The sequence below is a fragment of the Aphidius gifuensis genome, linkage group LG4 (genome assembly GCF_014905175.1).
Source record: "Aphidius gifuensis isolate YNYX2018 linkage group LG4, ASM1490517v1, whole genome shotgun sequence".
In the NCBI taxonomy this organism is placed as follows: domain Eukaryota; kingdom Metazoa; phylum Arthropoda; class Insecta; order Hymenoptera; family Braconidae; genus Aphidius; species Aphidius gifuensis.
The window spans coordinates 5,369,716-5,394,371 of NC_057791.1; the positions used below are offsets into that span (position 1 = coordinate 5,369,716).

At 23.0% G+C, this 24,656-nt stretch overlaps 2 protein-coding genes across 2 annotated transcripts in view; one reads left to right on the forward strand and one right to left on the reverse strand.

Moving 5' to 3' along the window:
- LOC122854799 (PDZ and LIM domain protein 1-like) overlaps positions 1 to 21,095 on the reverse strand; it is a 43,622-nt gene extending 22,527 nt beyond the window's left edge. The window contains exon 1 of the mRNA XM_044155779.1: positions 20,735 to 21,095. Coding sequence (XP_044011714.1) covers positions 20,735 to 20,830 — 96 coding nt within the window. The 5' untranslated portion in view covers positions 20,831 to 21,095. The remainder of the gene's footprint in view (positions 1 to 20,734) is intronic.
- On the forward strand, positions 8,980 to 10,321 carry LOC122854798. Its single transcript, XM_044155778.1, has 2 exons — positions 8,980 to 9,401; positions 9,473 to 10,321. Exons 1-2 carry the CDS (start codon positions 9,234 to 9,236, stop codon positions 9,887 to 9,889), a joined length of 585 nt encoding a protein of 194 aa, XP_044011713.1. The 5' UTR covers positions 8,980 to 9,233; the 3' UTR covers positions 9,890 to 10,321.
- Positions 21,096 to 24,656: the final 3,561 nt, after the last annotated feature.

Below are 24,656 nucleotides of genomic sequence, written 5' to 3' on the forward strand. Positions count from 1 at the left end.
TTGTTGTATTTAATTTCAAACAAATAAACACAATAACTGTATATAATATAAAAAAAAATAATAAATAATGATAATATTTATATACAACAAATGATTACATCGAGTATAAAAATGAATATATTTTGCCACGCGACAGTTTTGATAAAAATTCATGACAACCTGATAAAATATACTGAGCAAGTGAATATACAAAATATAAACCTTGAAATGAACCAAACACAAACGGGCATTGTCGTGGTTAATATTCAGGCCCTATATTTTATGCCACCCACTTTATTTGTCCATCGTTTTGTAGATAATAGGCGTTGAGTCTGGTGGTTGTATATACACGCATGAATACGCGACAAACGTAATGTTGTAAATCAATTCAAAACAGGTCATGCTGTATATAGTCATAAATATATATTTATGTATATATATTCTTTTTTTTTAATTCTAGGCATTTATAATGGAATGAATATATACGAATATGTGTAACAATATGGCTCATACACTATGTGGCAATACGATTACAATTTACAATATGTATATGGATATTTTTCAATGTATATTATACCGTCATTAAAAAGAATACATTGATTTTTTTTTTTTTAAACAAAGTGCTTTAATAATAAATAAATATAAATAAAATTAATGAAAAAAATGTTAATAATTGTAATTTTAATAAATAAATAAACAAAAGTTGTTTTGAAGGAAAAAAAAAATTTTCTCAATGAAAAATTTGTTCATTTTTTATTGATTTAATTTAGGCAGTCTTGTTAATTTTTTTTTTTTTTTTTAGCAGCTATCATAATAAAAGTATTTAAAAAAATTTTAAGAAATAATAATTATGTTAATAATTATGTGATATAATGTCTAGTATAAATTTATAGTCGTTTTATTATTAATAATTTGTTTCATCAAATTTATAATTTTAACTGTGTCTCAGAGTCATTAAAAAATTATTAAGAAATTATTTAAAAACTATATTTTACAAGGGAGTCTATGTGACTGTAAGGGTAATTTTTTTTATCATAAAATAGTAGATATTCAAGGGGCGTAAGTCCATAGAGATACTGATATTTTTTGTTATCGATGAGGTTTTTTTTTTTTATTTAAATTTTTTTGTTATTGTTGTTCAATAAAATTTATCAGTGAATCCGAATATTTTCGATATAATAATAAACTATTTGAAAATCTTTTAAACAATAATAATGATATTAATAAGGTGTTACAATGTTTAATATAAATTTATAGTCATTTTATTATTAATAATTTATCAGATTTATAATTTTAATTGTGTCTAAGACTTATTAAAAAATAAACAAAAACAATAACCATTATTTATCGTTAAAAATTTCCATGTTTTGGCATGTACGCCCTTTTACCCTCAATGTGATGGTATTTTTGTATACATAATATTGAACTGAGAAACTTGGGTGGAGGTTTATAAGTTAAAAAGAAAGTGTATATATATATCCAGGATGAGAGTTGGGTGAATTTGTTGTAATCATGCAAGAGTCGTGCACGCCTCTGTGGCTTAATGCATACATAGTATCAAGGAGTACTTTCTACTCGCTCAGATCATTGAGAAATTTTATAGCGATCGTTACTCCTTCAAAGGAAATAATATTTAAGAGCATACTCTTGGTAATCAGGACCACCACCATATTATAAAGTTATAACCCAAAGAAGAATAAAAAAAACTATTTACGATAAGAAAAGTAAAAAAAAAAAAAAGAAAATCACACTAAAAATATCTTAGTTACTAATTATAAAAAACTTATTATAATTTTTATAAAAAAAATATACTTTTATTAAAGTATTTGTACTTGAAAGTGAAATTTAAATAATTTCTGCCAACTATAAATTTTTTCTTTGTATTACAAAAACATTTGTTTTTTATATTTTTAACTTTCAGTTTTTAAATTACTAATAAACATTTATTATCAGACATAATATTTTTATAATTTTCAATGTTGTAAATTATACGTTCATTGAGAATAAATCCTGCGAAGCCATAATCATACGAAACATACATAAATTATCTCTGTTGTCTTTTAGAAAAGCTCTGCGAATAGGAAAATAAAAGATAAAAAAAAAAAGTAGATACGATTGACCGTAATTAGAATAAAATCGTGCCACGCCTGAGCACTTTGTAGATTATCGAGTGGTTCTCTCACGGTAAGAAAACTGGCGTCGACCTCTATGTGAAAAAATAAAAATAAAAAAAATGCTATTCAGTTTGATTTAATTTTTACTTTTACTACGCTCTATATAAACCTTAATCTTTGATTTTGAATATTCCCAATTATCGTTGAAAAAAAATATAAAAAAATAATGATGAAAATTTATCTTTAAAAAACTCAATGAAATAAAATTAATCTAATCAATATAAATCGATTATAAAAAATACACAGTTGTTGACAACATTGACACGTGCTAGTTTATTTATTATTAATTTTTTTTTTTTTGCAATTTTGATAAATTTATGAACGTACCTTTTTCCTACTTGGTAAGCAAGCCCATTCCGCATAACTCGTGTGAACCATCATGTATATTTTTTTTTCTTTATAATAAAAAAAAAATCCTTCAACAATCTTATGAAAACTCTCGTTGAATATTTTTTTTCTTTTCAACTTATTTTTTCAATTTTTATACTTAAAAAATTCACAAACAAATTAATTAATTATCAGCTAATTAAAAAGCTCACTTTTTTTAAATTAAAGAAAGTAAAAAATAATTGAAAAAAATTATTGAAATGTTAAATTATTTATTTCGAATAAAGATTAATATATTTTTTTTATTTTTTCTAATTTTTAATGACATATATAGTCAACAATTTTCGATGTGCCACAGTAACAAACTTCTAATCGACTGATAAATTTAAAAATAAAATATTGTTTTTTAAACTTTGACTATTTTATATTTAGACAAACGATGTGTTTGTTTATGTTATCAATTGGTTGGCCTCACTGAGAAACTACCTTGGCCTTCGAATTTTTAATTGATGAGTCGACTTCTATTGCATCGACTAATATACCAATGAACTCATTTGCATTCACACACTAAGTACACCTGCAGCACTACAAAAATAAACTCGAAAAAAAAATTACACTCGGTTGTAATATATTTAATAAACAAAATTTAAAAAAATTAAAAAACAATACATAAAATAACAAATTAAAATATCATATTAATATTTTATTTATTATTTTTTTACTTTTGTTTTTTTTTTACGTTGATAATGGATACTTTGTATACTATTTGAAAAGTATATAGTATTTTTTTTTCGAAGCGCGGTATAACAGAGCTGCAAGAACGATAGCTACTACTAAACCAAAGAAACTATCCGTGCCTTAAACTCAGCATATATGTTGAATTGCTTATGATATCCAGGGCCGTAAAAACACTGAAGAGACTCATCAAAAAAAAAAAAAATTCCATTAACGTTATAACAACGATATGAAATGATAAAAAAATTTTTTTTTTTTGATTATTTTGCCTTGATGATAAATCACTTGGGTGGGCACGTATGAATCAGCTAGAAAATTCCATGGTCACAAAGGGCCATGAAAAAAAAAAAAACATGTAAATCAAAAAAAAAAATAAAAAAGACATTTTTGTTGATGATTCAACACTACTAAATAATTTTTTTTTTATTTTTATTATTATCTTAAGATTAGACAAATAATCTATTGTATATTTTTAAAATATACTACTCAATAATATTTAAATAGAAAAATGTTTTTTTAGTCAACAAATGTTAAATTAAAAAAAAAAAAAAAAAAATGATAATAAAAACACAGACAGAATTATTATCTAAAATTATTTTAGTGGTTTTTTTATTTTTATTTTTTTAACAAATAGCTATGATAAAACTTATCATGAATTTTTTCAAGATATTTTTCATTTGAAAAATTATGAATAGTATATCTGGTTTTTTTTTTTTAATTTTTTTTTTCTGACCAAATGAACTGGACTCTAGGGACTAAAGCAAAAGTAAAAAAAAAAAAAAAGGATTAAAAAAAGGTGCGCATGGTACAAGGGAAGAGAGTTGCTCTCCTGGATTAAAGTCTGTATGTCTTTGGCTAGTAAATGTAAATGGCCTATTGAGAAGCAGGATTTATTGTGTAGTACCATGTGTACATATGCTGGTCATTACACACTAAGTTTGTATATTGACAATATGCATGATATATACATGTGAATAATAAAGAGAAAAAAAGAGATAGCGAGAGAAAAAGGGAGGAGGGAGATTTAAAAAGGAAGCTAATACTTAAAGAGGGGAAAGCCTTCCATGATTCATTGACTTGCTTGATGAGCATACAGTCTGCGGGCTTCAAATCATCTCACACCATCATCATCATCATCATTATAATCATTCAGTGATAAAATTATGACTTACAACAAAATAAAAAAGTTGGGAAAGATGGTTAGAGTATTCTGAAGACAATTTAGTAGTAGCTCATTCTGTTCGTCACTTTTTTTTTTTTGTTAGTCAATGATCTAATACATAATTATTATCACGATAATTTAATATAAAATTTAAAGAATGCCTGAAGAAATTAGAGAGACTGTTGGATTTTTAATTGAAAAAAAATTCAATGAGGGGTTTAGTTAATTGTTTGATGGTCATGGTCAAAATAAAGATGAACAATGAACATGGTCGAAAAAATAATTTCCTTAACATCCAATTTAATTATAATTTATTCAGCAAGTAAGCCATCGATATAATAATTAATAATGATTTTTTAATCCATATACTGATTTTAATGATTATTTATTTATTCATGTAAATATTGTTATTTTCTTTTTTTTAATATATATTTAGTGCACACATGCACACAAAAAATTATCAGTGCATAAAGAAGTATAATCAATGCATAAATTATTATTTCTATTATTATTATTATTATTTATAATAATAATAGTACTAATAAATTCTAGAAGTTCGAAAAAACACAAGTCTTTCAGTGGTTAAAATTTTTTTTTTCTTTTTCAAATGTTAATATGAGAGCTCTTGGCTTAAATTTCAAGCGAGTTAAAAAGAATTTTTTTTAGTGCAAATTTTTTTCTTTTAACAATTTTTTTTTTTCGTTTTATCATACAATTTTTCATGTTTTTCATGCGATGAGCATCTGCTCTTAAATATCGTGTCTTGATGTCTGGCTACTTTGACACATTATACAAGTTCACTTTGAAAAAAAGAAAAAAAAATATTTAACGAAGGATATTAATTTTACATTGAGAATTAAATTTTTATTTAAAAAAATGAAAAGTCATATTTTATTATATTCTGTGGCAATTAATTAATGATGATATATGATTATTAAAAATTTATAAAATTAAAATCAAAAGAAAGGATTAAATTTTTGTTTTACTTTCTTATTTTTTTTGTGAAATTTATTTTGACCAATAATCAATATTTTTTTATAGATAAGTATATTTTCTTTCGTTTTTATACAAAAAAAAAATTTTATGTACACACTCTTTCAAGTTGGAACATTGCCAAAACAGTTTTAGGTGTTACTTCACTTAGAAATTTTACAATCAGACTCACCCTTCACCTCATCTCAATTCTAATGGTGACCAAGAAACCCAATTAGTTTTATTCAACATCCTAAACTGAAATGAAATTGTTTCAACACACTTGGGCCTATCTATTTTTTTTTATTTCTCGTCATTGTGTCTTTTGCTTTTATTTATTTATTCTATTTTCGTTATTTCTAGGACAAAAAAACCTTAAAACCATATCAACTGAATACAGAATAAAATTTATACAAATGTTTTATTCAAATAAATTATGTAACATATTCAATGTCGAATAGAAAAAAAAAGAAATAATGAAATAAAAAAAACCTGCATTTTACTTACAACAAAAACTATCAGGTAAATTTAATTAATTAGATTTTTTTTTATGAACTTCTTTACGTCAATTCATTAATAAAAATATTATTGGAAAAAGTATAAATTTGAAATTTAGTAATTGTATTTTATTTTATTTATTAATAATTAAATAAAAAAAAAAATAGTAAATTTCTTTAAATAATTTAAAAAAAAGAATCAAAACAGTAGCATTAAACTTTACTGCAAATTAAAACTCTTTAATAAGTCATATTTAAAATTTTTTGAATAAAGCGCAGTTGCATTTTTACATATACAAATAATTATACTAAAAAAGTACACAAAGTTATTTAATTTTTCATTAAAATTAAAGTGTAAAAAGAAATTTTTCTTTACTCTTTTATTCATAAATAAATAATTTCTGTATAAAAAGCTCCAACAATTGTAAACAATTCAACTGAAAACAGTCAGTTAAATCAAAATAATATTTATCTATCTTTTTCAAGTTTTTTTTTCAACAATATATTTCTACATTGAAAAAAATATATATCTTTTTATGTTATCTCTGTAACAAAAATAAAAAAAGATAAAAATTCCAAAAAACTTTTTCTGCAAATATTTTTATATATTTCATCAGTATTTTTATAAAGTTTTTGTTAAAATATTTGAAAAAATTTATATTTATTTACAATAAAAAATGATTTTTCTGTTGCAATCAACCACGAATTTAATTGTCGACGCGGGACGCTATTTTTACTATTGGGATTTAACCCGGATTTATGTCCTGGTGAAGTGCTGGTACGTGTACAACGACAATCACTTTATACAAAAATATATATATAAACTTGTATATATATATTATTGCTTTTACATTTATAAAAAAAAATAATGAATATATAAAAACGTATGTATAAAACTGAACGGATTGATTCGTTCAGTGATCACGCGCATTCATTGTTCCAATATCATGTCCTGTAGAATATTGAGTATGACGTGTGGTTTTTAAAAATCGAAAGATATACTCATTTTTATATTTATTTTTTTATTTTATCCACGTCAGATATACATATGGATATCAGTTATATGAGACCGAATATTTGCGTGATATATTCCATCACAATCGTTCGGTTGACAGAAACGACACACTCACTTTGATTGACTTCCAAAATTTGATTTTTAATCTTTCACTAAATTTTTATTTATTTTTAATTTTAATCAATGTCAATTCGTTATTTTTATATTTTTCTATGCATAAATTCACATGATAAATATGCAAACTACGTATTATTCAAGAGATTCTATTTTTTTTTTTTTTATCATCAAAATTAACTCCTTTTTTTTTAAAATACATATTTCGATTAAAGTTCCAACAATTCAGAGATGGAAAAAGTTTAAGCTTTTTTTGACAAATAACTATTGTTTTTTTTTTTTTTGAAAACGAATGTATCATTTTTTTTTAAACTTTGGGTGAATCACTTTTTATTCAACATTGAAATACTTATATAAAATTCATCAACACAAATATTTGAACAATGATATTGGATAAATTTTGATGGAATTTACTTTTGTGCAGTATCACTTGCGGCTATGAGACGGAAATTATCACTTAACAAAATTGGCTTGTAAAAAAGAAAAGGAACTATTGAAATGGCTTTTTTTTAGATGTAATATCTTTTTATTTTTAATTATCGAAATTAATTTAGATAATTAATAGGACAACTAACTTTGATGTTTGTTTTTTTAGTTTTATCTTTTAAAACGCTGTTGCAGTATGGTTTTCGATTACTTAGGAAAATGGCAAGTTACACTTTGACACAGCTATTCGAGACGCAAACAAGTAGTTTTTTTTTTTTGTTTATTTTTCATTTACTTTTTTACTTCAGTGGGTATACCTGGATGACAGAGTGACTGGTTGAGTGATAGATGAGGCTGCTTTTCATGACAAACTTTATGTTTTTTGCATTAGAAAATACAAAAAATAAAAAAATTATTTCTATTTTACTTTTTCTTGTACACATGTTGCATATTCATCTTTATCATTCATATTTTTAACGTCAAATATTATTTATTATCTTTGTATATATATATTAAATTTAATTTTAAATATAATATGTTGATCATATTTTATTTACAATGTTACAATGTTAAAAAAAAAATTGAAAATATAAAGAAAATATATTAACACTTGTCTAAAATTTTAAACTCAATAATTTATATTTTTTTTTTCAATTATATTTGCACTTCAATGACGTTTTTTTAAATGTTAAATGAAAAGCTTTCTAAATTTTTGTTCCCCAATTAATTATTGCAAGATTTTTCAAGTATTAAATTTCAATATTCAAGCTAAATGTTGAATTATAATATCTAATAATAGCGTTAACCTAATTTGACATTTAAAAATGAAATTAAAATTAAATTTAACATTATTTTTTAAAACCTGATATGTAATTATTGAAAATTTGTTAAGTGATTGTATAAATAATGATATGCATATATAAAAAAATTATGATAAATTAAATAAATCGTCTATCTTGAAATAATAAAATAGCACACAATAAATACCATTGGATAATAATTTCTAACAATAGTTAATAATTGAAGTAATCGAAACCGCACGTGCCTCGGGTGTATGACTATACATATATACAGTTCATGTATAATGCTGTAGTTTCGTATTATCTTGTGCCCTATTGTTTCTCGATCACGTTCAAAACTGGACTGTTAATTTGGTTATACAGATATATATAGCCAAATTCACGAGAGAAACATTCTAGTCCAAGTGGGTATTTGATTAGAATTTAGTCATATCGTTATATGCTCTTGCTGTTATTAACTTGGTTGAGAATTGTCTCCCTAATGCGAATATATATCCCATACTAAATTTACTAAAATAATTTACATACTATTTTTTTATTATACTTTTTTTAATTTTTAATTTATAAAAAAAAAAAATAGCTTATTTAGTCGAAAAGTGTTTTTTAAAAAAAAAATACAATCAACAATTTGACTTACGCCTTTTGGTTACTACAGCAACTATAAAAAAAAAAAAAGAATCTATTCATTTTTTTGTATCACATGAAGTTGATGATTTTTTAAAACTTTTAACTCTTTTTTTTTTTGTTTTTATTTATTTTATTGTTTTTATCGGTATCTATGGAAATTTTGTTTTATTATAAACAACATTAGTTGATGAAATTCTGGCTAGCATAGATCAATGTACATTAGATACTTCTAAGATTAACAAAATTAAAAAGTTAAAAAAATAAAAAAATAATAAGCTTCATAAAGCTTTATAATATTTACACTTTTTTTTAAAAAAAAAAATAAATATTTATTTTTATATTTTGATAAATTAAAAAATAGTATAATATAAATATAAAAAATATAAAGAAAATTTGTACATCAACATGGTAGCAATAAATTCACGAAATGGAAAAAAACCATCGCGTCCTGCACGAAACGTCAATCTGGTTGTTTCGGCGATGAGAAATTTAAACGATGAAAATGGTTGTACTGTTGGTAACATCGTTGGATTTATATCTGATCTTTATGATAATCCAGCACCAAGACGCGAGGTAATTATATATTTTTTTGATAAATTAAAATTTAATTAATAGAATAATTAATAATTTAAATTTATTATCAGGTTGTTGCAGCATTAAAACGTGGTGTTGAATTTGGAATTGTTGATAGAAAAAGAGGACGTTTTTTTTTAACTGATAGAAATGATGCTGTAGTTGAAAGAAATCATGGTGTTAGTTGTTCATCAATGCTTGGTGATATGGAACCAAGTGATGTTATTGTAAATAAATCAAGAAGAAGTATGAGCAAAGGAAGAAAACGCAGAGGTCGTAGCCGTAGTAAAAGATCAAGTCGTCGTAGACGTAGAAGCAGAAAATCTGGACGTAGATCAAAAAGAGCAAGATTTACTGGACCAATGCCGTCATTTGAACAAACTGATAGTAATCCTGAACCAGCTTACAAGGCACCAGAAGCACCATCTGATGAATCAATTGAATCTTCAATTGGTGAAGTCGAACAAACTCCATCAAATCATAGCTAACATTAACGTCCAAAAATTTAAAATAAAAAAATAAAAAAAAATACATTTTTTAGGAAAAATAATAAAGTAAAATTTATATAGCATAAATTATTTTTTATAATTATTTTAATTTATAACCCTCAAGACCAATTGAATGACAAGGTAATTAAGATTTTTTTTTTTTTTTTTATTTAAACTTTTATATTACACAAAAAATTGTAGAAAAAAATGAAAAATAATTAAAAATATTTTATTTTATTTTATCTAAAAAATATTTATGTGTTTATAAATTTTATTATATTATTTTATAATTAATTAATTAATTAAAATTATAAAAAATTTAAAAAAAAAAAAATTGACAAAATTAAAATGACACAAAAAACATTTGAATGTTATTTGATGATTGGTATAAAAAATAAAAATATATTATTTTTAAAAAACAAGAAAAGAAAATATTTATAATAATTTTATATCACGAGTCATTGATATTTGTATATGTAAAATGTAGGTCGTTGATAATAGCCAAGTTTAAACCGTTATGCAAGTTCGTGACGACATAACAAAGCCCTATCCTCATGTTGCCTTTAATGAGCTTCAACTTGGGCATAATCATATAGTGTTATCATACAGTTTCAACGTTTAAATCCTTGTCTCTGGTGGTAGCATTAAATACTCAAGGACCCATCCACACAAACTTGTGGATACACTAATTTTGTGGTTTTTTAATTTATCTAATTTATCATTGTATATTTACTTTTACCCATATACAATATTAGTATAAAAATTATTAAAAGATTTTTTCTGTATTTATCAGATAATTAATATAAATTTTTGATTAATTGCATAGAGATAGAACATGCTGATATTAATTATTAAAAAATTTATTCATCATAAATTTTTGGCGATAAAAGTGATGATAGGTGTTGGTATCGAGAAATTGATGGTATGATAGTCAATGACAGTTTTAAAGCAAACTGAACATATGCACACACATGTGGCAAATGTCCAGTTATATATGTATTTAACGATCGATTTTAATTGAGGTCAAAGGTATGTAGTAGTCGTTAGTTGCAAACGCACTGGTCAACGATTCGCTGATGTTACTCTCATCATTTTTGTATATATCATGTTGTTGGATAAAAAAAATATAATACCTTTTATAGACAATACATAACATGGCTGAATGATGGAAAAAAAATATGTAAAAATTTAAAAAATGAATAGAAAAAGCTGTCTCCGGCGGATGGGTGTGATTGATTGTTGAATGATTTGAGATAATCGGAAACCCAACCTCTCTCAATTCATTGATAGAGACTACAGGATTATTCAACAACAAATAAGCTCTTGTGTTAATTATATTTTAATTAATTTCAATAACCAATTAACGAACTTTATTTTTTAATATTAAATAATGATGAAATGTTTTTTTGAAAGCTGAAACTTGTCAGCTCAAAAATCATGATATTGATTGGAAATATTTTAGTAAATAAATATTATAGCTAATGTTATATTTTTTTTATTTTTTATTATAATGTAAATAAATGTATTTTTAATATCAAAATCGAAAAGCTTTTAATATTAATTGACATATTTTTGAACAGAGGATTTATTTTGTATAATTTAATTAATTTTAAATTTTTTTTATTTTAATTTTTAATTTTTAATCTTGTAAAAATTGACAATTCATATTATGAAGACTCCAATCACATAAATTTTAATTCATTAAAATTTTTTTAATTCATAATTTCAATCTTTTTGAACAAACACCAAGAGTTTTTTATAAAAACAAAAAAATTATAACTACTATGCTACTTGGAATAAATACAATTAACATATTAAATTTTTGTTCAATTTTGATAATTATGTATAAACACTGCTAATGTTACATGCAAGTGTACATGTGTCTGTGTTTTTTTTTTTTAAATGTATACACCAACAAAGAACAATGCCTTTAGACATGAAGGACTGCAAAAAAATAGAAAAAAAAAAAAAAACTGAACATGGTTAATATAAATGCCCTACTTGACTTAAAAAATTTATACGAACTTAAAACTTATAAACAGCTTTAATAATGTCTGAAGATGAATTTTGAACCGTCTATATATTGTGTACAATTAAAAAGCTTCAAAAACTCATTACAATTTTACTCCACGCTTTACCCCTTTTATATGGAAAATTAAAAAATTTCAATTTTTAATAATTATAAAAGAGACCACAGTTTTTACTGCATATTATTTTTTGGTATTGTTTTTTTTTTTTAAAGCAATTACCAACTAATAAAAATTTGAAAAATACTTCAACCAATAAAAAAATAATAATGATGGAGCTTTTTATCAGTAAATCCATGGAATAATATTTTTTAAATTTAAATCAATACTCTATATTTATTTAAAAATAATAAATTTAAACTGTCAAAATATTATATAAAGATAATCTGTGATTCTGTTCTCTTGTGAAATTATTTCTAGTGATATATATTTTATAAGAAAAAAAAATAATCATAATTTAAGGTTGAAATTTTGTCAAGCTAGCATAATTTAATCTAGTAATTTTATTTTTCGCCTCTACGTTGCTTTTTCTTTTTCTGAATCATAAATTTAACTTGAAAAAAAAAAAATTGAAAAAAAACGCAAGAGATACAGACACACTGGTACATTTATGTTTTTTTTTTTTTTTTTTCATTTGTGTACCTTATTGATGTACAGTAGTTTTCAAACATCTGGAAAAAATTACTCGATTTGGTGGTTACTCTTTTATATCCAATTGATCGCAATTTTTTAAATTCCACGTAAAACTAAGAATAAAATAAAAAGAAAAATCAATTGAATCAAGTACTTTTTTTGATATGAAAATTCATAAATAATGGATATAAAACTATCAAAGATTTTACTTTATTTCAACAATTATTTGTTGAAAAATAAATAGTATAAAAAACTATAAATTTTCATGCTAAAATTGATCAAAATTTGCAATTAAATATTTATGATAAATAAATAAAAATAATAAAGATCTGCTTTGTAAAATCATATGTTTATAAACTTGACAATATATTTGAAATTTATTCACAACAGATTTTTAATTTTTGATAAAAAGTAATTAATCTAAAATAACACGAACAATGTTAGATGATCAACAAACTCACCAGCCTTGTTGACAAACAATATATATATTTTCAATATTATACGTGCGTTTAAAATACATGTTTTATAATCACCACGTAACAATAGATTATGCATATAAGTAAAAGTACAATGACCCATAAAAATATGAAGGTGAAAAGAAGGGGATCAGAACCCAATTTAATTTTTGTTTTTTTTTTGTTCTTTTATTATTTTTACTTCGTCTACTTTTGTATAACATTAGCGATCGTAAAAAGAATGAAAAAGAAAAAAAAATTTATATCGTTAAAATCTTGTGATAATGGTGGCATTGTATAGGACTCCTCTAATACAACCACAATATTCTTTGTGACTGATGTTAACAAGCTATTTGGAAAATAGAAAAAATTAATATATTTAACAAAAAAAAAAAAAAAGGATTATCCACCGTTTTTTGCTATTTTTTTTTTTTTTTTCTTCAGTATAATCTTTATTTTTTCATGGTAAATTTAAGAATCAAATTTTTCATATAGAATATTGTATACACTGTTAAAAAAAGAAAAATTTTATATTTTTTAATATTTTTTTTAATGTCAAATATTTTTTTCATTTGTATTTTTATAAAATAAAAATAAATGCTTAAAATTTAAGATAAATGTTACTTTAACATTCAATTTTTAACATTTACATTTTTATTTTTTTTTTTAAACTGTGTATCAAGGTGTTTAATTGTAAATAATTAAGTATAAATACATTACAATCTCACGTAATATCATTTGATTTTGATTACAAAACTAAAAAAAATTATTAGTCAAACATTTTTAATGCTTACTTTGCATGCAACTTTTTTCTTCTTAACGCAATATTCTCATATACACATTATATGCGATACATATATGAATATATATATTTAAAAGTCGACAAAGATTGTTGTGATAACAAGTATACACATTGATTTTTGGCAACGAAATAAAACAGTCAACTTGAACAATTTTATTTTCTTCAACTCTTGTAGATATACTCATTGTAAAGCTCTCTTATTTTTTTATTATTTTTTCTAAATGCACATACAATTTTTTTTTTTTTTTACAATCGATCGATAGTAACCGACAACTCGACATCTTATACAAAAACTTTATCACTCAATATCAAGACATCATAAAATATATTTTCTCTTTTTTAAATTACATTCAAAAAAATACGTGAATAAACATGAAAAAATATATTAAATTATTATTGATTTTTATCAATTGATTCACTGATAAAACAATTGAATAAAAAATATCACAAACCTAAAATATAAACTATCATTTTATTTCACATGAACAAAGTATATAGTCTATAAGAGCTTAACAAAGTTGTCAATCGAATATTCTTAGTGAAACCAATATTACTTTTGAGATAATATATATATATTATCTATATTCTATCGTCGTTTACATATTTGTATTTCCAGTTATTGAGCACATCAGTTGAGCCATTGCACCAAGTATAAGCTCGAAAGCTTTCAGCAAAATTATATATATGTATATATTTGTCATGTTGCAAGTATATACGAAAGGTTTCATTGGATATGCAATATGAACTTGGTATATATATTAACCAAGTGAATGTGATTTTGATGATATATATATAGTCAATGTAAAATAGGAAACTTGAACAGTATATATCAAATGTATCTGATGGCCACACGATGATGTTACTTGGCACCACAGTGATCACACTCACTGTTACACTTTTTATCTATCTTTTTTTCTCTTTCCTTTTTTATATATATTTTTATTGGCAATTTATTTAGACACAAAACATTAAACATTAACCTTCAACCGACAAAATAAATACTGTTTGATGCTAGGGGAATTATCATTTCATCATTTCAAAATTGAATGGCTAATTGAATTTGATAATTTATCAAAGTAGTAATAATATATTTACATATATTTTACTTTTTTAAATATAACATGAATTTATTATATTTTTAATTTTAATAATTATCAAATTTTATATATTTTATTTTTTAAATAGTAAGTTGTTAAAAATCACTAATTGACGTAAAATTTTCAATTCAATTATTTTCAAAATTTCCATTAAAAATATTGTAAAATTCTCGGTAATTAATTTTTTTTTTTAATCAAATATTTGAATGTAATATTGAAAATAATATTTGTATTTTTTTTTTTGTTGGTATAATGAGAAATAACAAAAATATTATATTTATATTTTTATGCTATTGTCATTATTATTGTTTTTTTTATTTTACAATATATAGTAATTTAATATTTGTGCATTTAATTTTTTTTTTATTGGTAAAATTATGTATTATATCTATAAAATAAATATAGTTAGTAATATATTTTTTTTTTCACCTGTATAAATAAAATTTTTAATATAAAATTTGTGATATTATTTATCTCATTTCTACGAAATATTAAATAAAAATTCAACTGCACAAATATTAAATTTTTTAAATTAAAGGACTCAAATAAAAAGTTTTTAATTAATTTTAATATAAAAAAAAAATAATTGTAAAATAAAATTTATATTTTAATTATTATTATTATTAAATAACAATTAAACTATTTTTCATGATAATAAAATTAGTTGATAAGTTTTAACTGCTTGTCAATGTTTAGCAATGTTAATTATATAAATTAAAAAAAAAAAAAAATAATCATTATTATGGTATAATATAATGAAAACACAAATATATTCTAATTATATATTGTTTGTTGTTTTTATCAATATTATTTTCTCCTAATTTATATAATTTGAATTACCATCAATTACAAGCTAATTAATAATAAAATTCATTGCAGATTTGTAGATATTTTGTCCACGTAAATTTCCATAAAACCATTCTATTTTGTTTTTTATTTTTAAAAAAGTAAATTTGATGTTATTGGAAAATAAATTGGGTCAGAATACTCATGTAAACGACTCGTGTAAAATAATAGCTATGGACTTTATTGATTTCTCCAACGAAATAGTTTGGAGACCAGTTGTTATAAATATATACCATATGTGTGAATTGCATATGTATATATTTTAGTATATATTTAATAGAATATATAAAATATGACATGTACTTTTAATAGTAAACTCTACATGCACATTGTGTCTGACACATGATATTTGATCCAAATCAGTTTCAATGAACCCAAAACGCTTATGCTCAAAATATATATTGAATATTTTTAATTATATTCTGATATTATTTTGTCATTATGATGAACAAGGATATTCATTTTCACAATGTAGATATTTTTTTCTAATAAAAATAAAATATTACATTTCTATATAAATTTTAAACAATTTTTATTGTTGATTTTATTTAGCTATATTTTTTTCAACTTTTTGTATTTATTTTTAGTTTATTATCGACTTAAAAAGTTCATTGATTTAAATTTCAATTCAAGTGAGTTTATTTAATTTTTTTTTTTGTTTTTCAAAAGTTTAATTTGATCTTGAATGGAAAAAACAACAAACAACAACATGAACTTTGAAAAAAAAAAAACATATATACATGTAAATTGAGTGTTATTGTGAACATGTAAAAGTATGGAAAAAGTTTATATAAAAGTTGATTGATCGAATTGTTCATCAAATTTAGAAAAATATTTATGTAAGTTTTTTTTATATAAAATTTGTTTCAATATATACATTTTTATGGAAAATAATATATTTAAAAAAATTAGATTAAAAATTTATTTGATTTATTATTAACAATGTAATGGTATAATTAAAAAAATTATTAATAATTTTTATAACTGTCCAAAATTTTAAAATTGACATTTAAAAAAATAATAAAATTTGAATTAAATTGTTAAATTTTATTTTTTTAATTTTAAAATACTAAAATTAAAATATAATTAAAAATTATTTTTCAATACAATTTATACTTGATTTAATTATTATTTAAATATATTTTGAATTTATTTTTTATATTATTTATTCATATTTTTCTACTTGAGATTGTGTTTATACACAACAATTATTATTGTGGTTATTGTTGAATTATTAACCGGTGCATTATTTTGTAAAGTGCTGGTGTTAGGAATAATCACTTTGAGTTTACAATGAATTAAACTTTCAATTTGTTTACGTACATCAAAAACAAGGGATAAAGGTCGAATCTATAGAGGTAAAATAGCGTCTATAGTTTTGGAAACTTGTGCATTGTATATACATATCTACATCCTCTTGTTCATACTATGTTAGACTTCTCTAGCTCTTTTTGTTCAACACGAAACTACCTATTGTAAATAGATATGTATAATCATTTGACACATAGAGGTGTCCAAACAAGTGAAATTTCACGGCAATCGTTTATAAACTTTGGTACATCCCAATTATATTTTAAGCCCTGAAGCCAAATATGATTGTGAATTGCTTGCATACACATGAGTCTTGAATTCATGTATTATTTTACAATAATAAATATAACGTAATTTTTTTTTTCACTTCAAGTACATCAAGTAAATTTAAAAAAATAAATTTTAGCTTTTTTTTCTTTCCTTTTTTATATCTTTGCTTATTTTTAATTGCTTTCTGTTTACTCATTGTAAAGGAAAATTAATCTCACAAATGTATATACATAGCTTTTGTCAATAAAAATAAAAAAAAATGAAAATTCTTTTGTTCCATTTGTGTATATTAACAAGATATTAAATTTTTAAAATAAAAAAATTTATATTTTTATTTTTTCATGATTTTTTAGAAATTAAAATATTAATAGAAGCATGTATTTAGTATTTTTAAAATATATTACATTAATTAACAATTTAGATAGATAAAAAAGAGGAAAATTTAAAGAAAAAAAAAAAAATTATTTGATCAATGTTTGGAAATAACAACGTCCAGTTAGTCAGTATTATTATGTCAGAGCAATATATATAACATTTTTTTTAAAGTTTCCATGAAGTAATACAGTGGCAAGCATTTAACTTGTATTGCGTGAAAGCTTCTTTTTGTAATTTTGATATCTCTTTCTACCAACTAGTGAGAATTGACGATGAGTAAACGTGGTCTCTGACCATTGAACCAACAAAAAACATAAAAATAAAAAACATAAACTTGGTAAATTGCCCTGCTTTACGAATAAATAATAAGACAAGCATACATGCAACCAGACAAGCAAAAGAAAATTGAAATTGTTAAAAAAAATAAAAAACAACTGAAAAAAAATGGATAAACAAAAATGTCAGAAAAATCTCATCTACTTGAGTGGGCAAAAAAAAACTACTACTCTTTGTAAAAATCATGTCAACATATTTTTACCTCACAGCAATAATCAATTTAATTTTAATAACACTATTTTTTTCTTACATTTATTATATTATATCAACTAAATAATAACATTATTCTTTAACATGTATACAATCAAAATAAACTCATAATTTATTAAATTTAAGTTTTTATATTAAACTCAATTTATCATATCAGTATATTCCCTTGACTAATTTTTATATTTATTTTACCAGATGTTATATTAATACACAACTGATGCTATTCATGAAAATATATAATTAAATTAAAAAGCCATAATTAATATTAATAATAATAAATGATAATAATTATAATTTAAATTAATACTCGATTGACGGTCATATACTCAATTTTTTTATAATTTAAAATTATAAATAAATTTTCAATTAATATTATCAAATAATAATAACTTTAATTATTTCTATTTGATGAAAAATTTCAATTAATTAATTCATCGTTAAACTATTATTATTATTATTATTTGTATAAATAATTTTTATAAATAAAAAATCGATGAATGAAATTTTAATTTGAAGCAGATGGTCAAGTCTACCATTTCTATACAGTGACACAATATGATATATATATTTTACAAAGTGTAATTAGCTTTGCTTTTGCACATACTATTATAATTAATATAAAATATACAGATATATTATACACAAGGTATTGCAATCGCATGATAGTCACGGACCCTTGGGACAAGAGCATCATATTATTATACTTCCACTTGCCATCATCATTTGTGTTGTCTACAATATGCACAAGGACACTTTGATATATCTTATCTGCTTGTATAATTCTATTAAAGATAAGATTATAATTATGTATATTATTATTATTATCATTTTCATCTATTCACATAATAGAGAGACAAATTAAAATTATGATAAAGCACGTTTTTCTTTACTTGAGATATTCCATGATAAACGTATATTTTTTTAGTTGAAAAAAAAATTACCTTTAATTATTTTTAACCGGAAAAAAATATATTACAAATAATTTTGTAATTTTTTTATTTTTTTTAACGAGTGTATGTGTTTGTGAATGATGATTGTTAAACTTGATAATAATCTGACCATGAAATCATAATAAAAAAAAATAGGTGTGGAGAAAAAATAATGATCATTGAGATCACTAATACTAATTATAATTACTTGAGTGATAAATAATAATATCAAAAAATTTTATTGACACAAGAAAAGTTAAATATATGCATTGTTAAAATGATTAGAAAGAAGGACAAATGACAAGTCAATCTAAAGTTGCTAATTAAAGAGTTTATTAATTATAATAATGAACCTTGATAGTTAAAACAAAGGCAAGTAATAGAAATGTAAATAAGTTGTTGCTATAGTGACCTTGTCAATAAAAATACAGAGCCAATAAAAATTATATACATGTTTAGGTAAGAGTATATGTAACACAAGAATATATGTGTTTAAAATAAAAAAAAAAAAACATACACTTAAATTATGACGTTGTATGTTTTATTAGAAGGCTTTATTACCAAAGTATATTCCATCATTTTTATGATTATCGTTTGCATTATTACACTTGTGTATATATGTATGACATTTTAAGTCAAATTTAATAAACGTAATTTATATTTTTCAATACGAAATTATATTTTTAGTCTTTCAAAAATTTAATATTTTTTTCTAAGCTTTAAAATGATCAGAAAAAAAATGTGTATCTTTATGTAATTGATTATTTTAAATTATTTTGTAATAATAGTTGAGTATTTAAATTTAAAAAATGAACTAATAAATATACATAGTTATAATATACATTTGTATGTTGACGTTAGACCAAAGCGTGCGTAATCTCGACTTGAAAATGTCATCGTAACAAACGAGTACGTTAGCATATCGCAACATACGGGCAACTGAACTTGTAAGTATGTACTCTATATCTACTTGCTTCAATTTTCTGTCTTTTTTACTCTCTCTCTTTGTCTCTTTTTAGACTGCTTTTCATGGCACTTTTGTATAATTCATATTCATGACATAGCAACGCATCGATCATGTCGTTGACAGATCGTTTTTGTCGATAGTAAAAACCACCCATTCTTCTTACACACTCAATCTTCTATATCCCTAATTTTAACTAGTTAAAAATGCCCTCATTTATTATTAATTACAACTCATTTATTCATTGGTTTATATATTGTTAACTATTTAAATTGTTAAAATATTTTAAACACACAAAAATTCAATACACGTGTTTATATTTCTTCAAATAAATACACAATTTTATTAGATTTTTTTTTCAGAAAATAAATCAATTTTATTACTCAAATTTTGCTTGTAAATTTTTATCAAAATATTCATCTGTCAGTTGTAAAATATTTTTTAAATTTACAATGAAATAAATATTATAATAAAATTTATTTGAATTTTTATTTTTTTTTATTTATTTTAAAAGTTTTATTTGTGTCAATAATAGATGAAATTTTCTTGTTTTTTTTTTTTTATGAGATGAGAAAAAAAATTTAGCTTACCCTCGAGATCCGAAGGGGTTGATGCAGGTCATGACCGCCGTGCATGCGAAAGCCCCAGGGAGATCCATCGACAAGTGTCACTTCACGTGCGCTCATTTTTTTTTCTCTATTTTCAACGTTTGATTTCAATGTTATTTTTTTTTTTTTCAATATCACTAGTTTATCTTATCACTCTTAAAATATTTTTTTTTTTTTACAACATTACTTGACGTACACGTTTACTATTTAAAAAAAAAAATCTTTTCTTATCTTTATATTACACATGAAATGATGAAACACTAATAATATTATTGTTTAGAATAAAGAAGAAAAAAAAATTATTTTTATATGAACTTGACTCAATCGCGGTTCGCGCAATACTAAAGTTGAATTTCCCCCGCCGCCCTGACCCCTTATACGTCGACGGATTGTACACTGGCGCCGCGTCTAAAGCGTCGACGTAGACGCGACATTTTAACCCACAATACAACATTTTAAACTATAGTATAATTTATTCTACACGCAAATTATTTACCTTGTCTATGATTAGATTACTTTACGCCTATATTGGCACTTGTTTTTAATTGAAAAAATTTTTATTATGTCCTTGACACTTGATCAGCTGATCAAGTGACAATATTTTTCAATTGATATGAAATATGACTTATTTATTTTATTTTTTTTTAAATTTAATCGTCATTATTTTTATAATAATATTTACTTTGAGAATTAATTTTCATAAAATATTGCATTATAATGTGTCTGTCTGTTGTCATTGACATATTATTGAGTAACTTTTAAATGAAAAATTATAATTGCTATATCGAAGACTTCTTTTTAATGAATATATTTTAAATATTATCGAAATGAATAAAAATGATGTTAAAAAACGAATGCAGAATTTTTTAAAAAAACATAAATAACTGAAAATAAATTGACAAAAAAAAAAAAAAAATTGCTTAATGATGATCATCATTTGTCGACATTTGATTGTTTTTGTTGATTTAGATCTCAAGTTCATCAATGGTCAATTTTTGTGTTCTATCACCGAATCAACGTGGTGATGCTGCTCGTTCACTCCAAGCAAGAACAATGCAAGCTTTTTCTTCAACCATTGCAGCTGGTGCAATATGGAATAAACGATTCTATATCTCTAATCGTTGGTATGACTCATTTTGAAGAATATACAAATATTTATCATTAAATAGAATAAATAAGTAATGAATATGATTTAACTCAGGGGGACTTGGAGATGATTGAATGGTGATTCGATAACAGATAAAGGTTCTGGATCTTAATAACTTGAGGTTGATACTACAACTGGACGACTCGTTGGACATGGATAAGAACTTTACCAACGTCTCTCGAAACCAAACTCACTATTTTGATTGATTTCAATCAAGGTCCCTAGAATAATTCCCAATTTTAAATACCTCTGTTATCAACCGAAAGATATTCGTTTATTTTATATTAATTCATCCATTTACCAGTATAAGGCTCTTTCTAATTTAATTTAAACCTCCAATATTATATATTTGGTTTATATTATTTTTTGAAATTCAATAATATCACATTCAAGATAACTATACTCGTATTTTCACATTTTAAATAAATATTCTATTTCTTTTTTTTTTCTTCTAATTCATGATTTCGAAATAGTCTTTCATTAAGATTATCAAATTTTCTAATATTCAATGCCCTTCAAATATTCGATATTCTAACTATATTCTTATATGAAATTTGATATTTATGAAAAATTATATATAAATGAATATTGATCATTTTATATGTCTGTGCCAAAATATTATTGATTAAAAACAAGTTTTTGATACTAAAAACGAAGGTTATAAAATTTTATAACGTCGTTTCGTTGGCTGAAAGATATAAGAACAATCTATAATATAAGTATAGCTACTTCAAAAATCTTGTTTGAATTTCATTCAATTATTAAGACCAAAGAATTATGGTCAAACTACTCCGGCCATAAAATCTCCCAATTTTTCCCATTCTTTTTTGATCGAAAAAAACCAAAGAAAAATCATGAAAGATGAAAAACCATGGCCGCTCAACCCGAGTTGAAATTTTTAAATTTTTTAATTCCGCTTTGTCTTGGAACAGTCTTTATACGTCCAAGTTCCAAGACTTTCCAAGACTTGTCGATTTTTTATGATTGCAGATCCAAGTCGCTCAATCTTTATTCATATCTCTTTCAATCAATAAAATTAAACAAATATATATGAATTTCTGTCAAATAAATAAATTTCCAATGACTTCCCCGTCTTTAATTCACGTTTGTTTCATCAAAAAAAACTTTTATAATAATATTTAGCAATTTCATGGAGAAATATAAATAAAACCAGATCTTTTTTTCTTCACACAAATCAATGGTATTTTTTCTAAATTTCATGAGTCAGGTTTTTGCTATCTATTGTTTTCGAAAAATATTTATCGCCCTTTTAAATATCATAGGGGTGCAGCATCTTTAGAATTTATATTTTTTTTTCAATTGAAGTTAACTTAAATCAATAGATTCATTGACATACTACTTTTAATATCCTTTTTTAACTTTGTAATAAAAAGTAATTAAAGGTAAAATAACATAACGTAATTTAATGGAGATACGCCTTTTAAAAATAGCTATCAGTAGCTGAAATCTGTGATACATTATTTTACGTAATTTTAATTAACGGTATGTATACATTTCGTTAGATACGTATAAAATCCGGGTCAAATTAATGTACTGAATTTTTTTGATAATTAAAATTTATCAGTTTAAGTATTCACTTTGGCTCGGCTACCAGTTAAATTTAAATTAAGTACATAATTGGGTATATAATTTACTGGCTTCTCTATCGATGAATTTTTAATAATGCATACAAAGCCACATATTAGTTTAATCAATATTTATTAACAGTACTATTTATCCATTTTACTATAAAAATAATCAATACTCTATTTTATATTTAATTAATTTTATTTATTTTTATAGAGCAATTTTGTATTTATAAATGAAACTCAAAGTACATTTAGCATTATTAAAGGTTATTATTTTTTGAAAATATAAACATCATATTTTCTGTTAAGTTTTGATTACATCGATCGAAAGTTTGTTGAACAACAAAGTTTGTCAATCAGCCATCACCATAATCAAGTGTATTTTTTTTTCTTAATAGGTTTTAATGAGTGACTTAAAATATTACAAATTGTAAAATGAATAAATATTTAATGATTTATATAGATATAAGAAAAATAAATGCATATAGTGATATTTTTAAAATGTTTTTATATTTTTTAATTTTCAAATACATTCATATAATTGTTATTTGCATGGTGTAAGTTTAATAACGATATAATTATATACTGTACAGAATATAATTTTTATTTTTTTATGTTTTTACAAATAAAAATTCGTCATTAATAATAATCATGTGTATTGGTCATCAGTCTTTATATCGACAAACGTATTTCGTTGTATCGTATCTCTTTGGAAGACAGAAATATAGAGACCATTTGCAACAAGGGTTTGGGGTGACTTTTGGATCACACTATACAAAACAAAAAAAAAAAATTAACAAAAATTATAACAAAGTTTTATATAAAAAATATTATTTTCTATTGATTAATAATAGCTTATAAATATTAAATGGATAATTAATCATAATTACCTCTTGTTTTTGACCAATACAATTATCAGATATTATCTTGGGTTTACCTGCTTCACTTGGAGTCAAGCAAAATATGATTAGAAAAAAAACCCAGGCCAAATAGAAAATCTTTGCCATTTTTGTTGAAGTAAAAATTCACACTGATAATTGTTTTAATATATTCAAATTGAATAACTGTATGCTTGTCAACAACAAATCGAGTTGCTTATATACCCGAAGAGTAAGTCATAAAATATATATTGATAACACATGAATTCTTTTATCAACCAGGAAAATAT

What these genes read in the sequence shown, in the direction of transcription:
- LOC122854798 (XM_044155778.1), top strand. Translation starts at nt 9,234, where the DNA reads ATGGTAGCAATAAATTCACGAAATGGAAAAAAACCATCGCGTCCTGCA. An exon ending in ATCCAGCACCAAGACGCGAG is followed by an intron (nt 9,402 to 9,472) that starts GTAATTATATAT and finishes ATTTATTATCAG; the next exon opens with GTTGTTGCAGCATTAAAACG.